The sequence below is a fragment of the Triticum urartu genome, chromosome 6 (genome assembly GCF_003073215.2).
Source record: "Triticum urartu cultivar G1812 chromosome 6, Tu2.1, whole genome shotgun sequence".
Classification (NCBI taxonomy): Eukaryota; Viridiplantae; Streptophyta; class Magnoliopsida; order Poales; family Poaceae; genus Triticum; species Triticum urartu.
In genome coordinates, this window is record NC_053027.1 from 491,960,474 (window position 1) to 491,963,436 (window position 2,963).

General features: G+C 44.6%; 1 protein-coding gene across 1 annotated transcript; it reads left to right on the top strand.

Annotated features, from left to right (window-relative positions):
- The first annotated feature begins 1,240 nt into the window (after positions 1-1,240).
- On the top strand, positions 1,241-2,401 carry LOC125512494. Its single transcript, XM_048677591.1, has one exon. It carries the CDS (start codon positions 1,305-1,307, stop codon positions 2,253-2,255), a length of 951 nt encoding a protein of 316 aa, XP_048533548.1. The 5' UTR covers positions 1,241-1,304; the 3' UTR covers positions 2,256-2,401.
- The last annotated feature ends 562 nt before the right edge of the window (positions 2,402-2,963 follow it).

Here is a 2,963-nt window from a genome sequence, read left to right on the forward strand (position 1 = left end):
TGTCTAGCATTTTTGTAAACAGTTTGTCTAATTCGCATCTAGATGTTTTTTAAGGGAGAGAAGTGCATTTTTCAATCCCGAACTCTTGCCTTAGTCTAATTTACAACCCCGAACTTCAATACCATCTAAATTACAACCCTCAACTCTCAAAACCGGTCAGGATTCAACCCTCCCCTCCTTGTTGACTGGTTTTGACCAGGGGCGACCAGTTTTGACCAGTCATCGGATCCAATCAGCATGCCACATCAGAAAAAAATTCAAAATTTCAAGAAAATATAATTAAAAATCTGTAAGATCGAGAAAAAAAATCCGAAATAAAATTTCCTGGGGAAAAAGTTTGCGAAAAAAATTCGAGAACTTTTCCTGTAATTTTCGGGAAAAAATAAAAATAATAACTTTTTTTGGAAATTACTTTTTCTAGAAATTTGAACTTTTTTATTTTAAATTTTTAAATATTTTTCTTGGGAATTTGAAATTTTTCCCTGGAGTTTTTTTATTTTAAGTATTTTTTGGTTTTTCATGGAAATATTGATAATTTTGTTTTCGGAAATTCGTTTTTTTATTTTTCCCTGATTTTTTCCTGCAAATTTGATTTTTTTATTTCTTTTCCTGGATTTTTTTTGATTTTACAGATTTAAATTTTTTTGCTAACGTGGCATGCTGACTGGACCTGTTGACTGGTCAAAACCGGTCAACAGAGAGGAGAGGGTTGAATCCTAGCCGGTTTTGAGAGTTGGGGGTTGTAATTTAGACGGCATTGGAGTTTGGGGTTGTAAACTAGACCAGGGCAAGAGTTTGGGGTTGAAATATGCACTTCTCTCTTTCTAAGGATATCACATGTATCTAATCTCCCACAAGTAATGTAGCAACAAGGAACAAAAAAGAAAAGCTGGGACAAAAAAAAAACAGACCAAACATAGTGGACATTAAGTTAGATGTGACATAATTATATCTCCTAAACAAACCCTTTTGTAAGACCTTATACCGTAAATTCGGCAGAACATTATTCATCACAATGCTCTTATACACCGTTTTTTAAAGTAGTCACACCGCGTTAAACGGTCAGAATACCCACCTTCGTGGCTATTCTGACTCTGTCACAACACCAAATTATCAAAGTCTCCCCATAAACTATGTTCATTCATTACTCATTAGTCGCTAGTCGCCACGCGTTATCCAATATCCTGCTTACCCATACCCAGTTGCTGGCCCTCGATCGTTGCTATGCGTACTATATATCTGCGCGTCTCTCTTCTCTCAGCATCATCGAGGTCATTTGAAGCTAGCTTACACAACCCATAGCCATGGCGACCAGTCAAAGCACGGCACCTTCGTTCTTCAACTTCCTAAAGGAAGGCCTCCTCCTCCCGACCCGCAACCGGAAGCTCTTCATAGCGGTCGGCGCCATCATCGTCGCCTCCACCACGCTGCTCCTCCTCGGCAGCGACCTCGCCGTCCAGCCCCTCGCCGACGAGATCCAGCTCGACGTCAAGGCGCTAAACGGCACCGACCCCGGCAGCCTGGAGTACGCCAAGCTCGTACAGGAGATCCAGGATGACACCAAGGAGCTCCTGCTCGTAAGCGCGGGGTACCTGCTGTTCGCGGTCGTCGTCAGCTCCGCCGTCCGGATCCTCCTCCTCTTCGCCACCGTCTTGACGTACTCCGGCGAGCAGCGTGCTACCTTCAGCGAGCTCCTCGGGAAAGCTAAGGCGCAGCTGAAGGGCCCCCTGCTCACGCTCGCCTTCGTCTACGTCCTGGAGATCGTCTACGTCGTGTTTCTGGCGTTGATGGGGGCGCTTCTCGTTGTTCTCATGGCGAAGCAGTACTTCGTGTTGCTCATCCTGGCGTCGCTGCTAGTCCTCTCCGCGGCCATCTCCTTCGTGTACTTCTCCTTCGTCTGCTCTTTCAGCGTCGTCGTGGCGGTGGCCGAGCCCGGCTGCCACGGCGCAGCCGCCTTAGGCAGGGCGTGTAGGCTGGCGAAGGGGAAGAAGTGGCAGGTCGTGCTGTACGTCGCCGTTACCTGTGCCCTGGCCAGCGTCCTTTCGCCGGTGCACACGCTCGCGAGGACTTGCGCGGGTAATAGCGTGGCTGTTGGGTTGCTCTTAGGTTTTGTGTACGCCGTTCTGATGGCACTCGTGCAGTTGTTCGCCGTCTGCGCCATGACCGCGTTCTACTACGAGCGCAGGGAGAACATCGACAGCCAGCTGGGGGATACTGCATACACCAAGTTATCAACGGAAGAAGCAAACGCTTGATCATTCTACTTGTCACACCGATTGGTGTTGGCATGTAATTGACTTGCTTGTATATTACTATATGTTTATTTTTCGGAATGCATGCTCCTACCATATGTAATATATATACTTTCTTGCATATAACTATATATACGACCTTTTGGACATGGCATATTGTACATAAAAAATCTCTATTTTAACTGCCCAAAATTTTAGGGTGTGGCTAGGTTTCAGTCGACTGAGATTTAATCAAGTCTTAGTTAAGTGACATAACATATAAGAGAGAAAAAAACTGATTTTTTTGCACGGATCTCAATGTAAGATCTCACGGATATAGCGTCGACTGAGACTTCGACTTCCCCCACTACGCCTTGCGGTAATGATTCCTCTGGAATTACGACCTTTCCCACAACGGTGCCGTCCATTGATCAAATTATTTCGTGGATTGGATTTCACTTGCCTGTCTACGGTTCCCTTGCATGTGCTCGGGATAGGTGTTTTGTATAAATGTTTCGCCGTATTATTAAGTATTCTCTTTTAGTCTTTTTCTATATCAAGAAGTGGAATAGAATAACCCGGTTGAAGGGTAATGATCATATGTCTGTAACTTAGCAAGACTGAAAGTTATATTTTGACCCTCTTAATCCGCTAAGGAAATAGAGAACCTCCCTTTTTTTGAAACTTGAAATAGAGAACCTCCTAGATGGAATCAAACTTCTCGGTACTATC

What these genes read in the sequence shown, in the direction of transcription:
- LOC125512494 (XM_048677591.1), top strand. Translation starts at nt 1,305, where the DNA reads ATGGCGACCAGTCAAAGCACGGCACCTTCGTTCTTCAACTTCCTAAAG.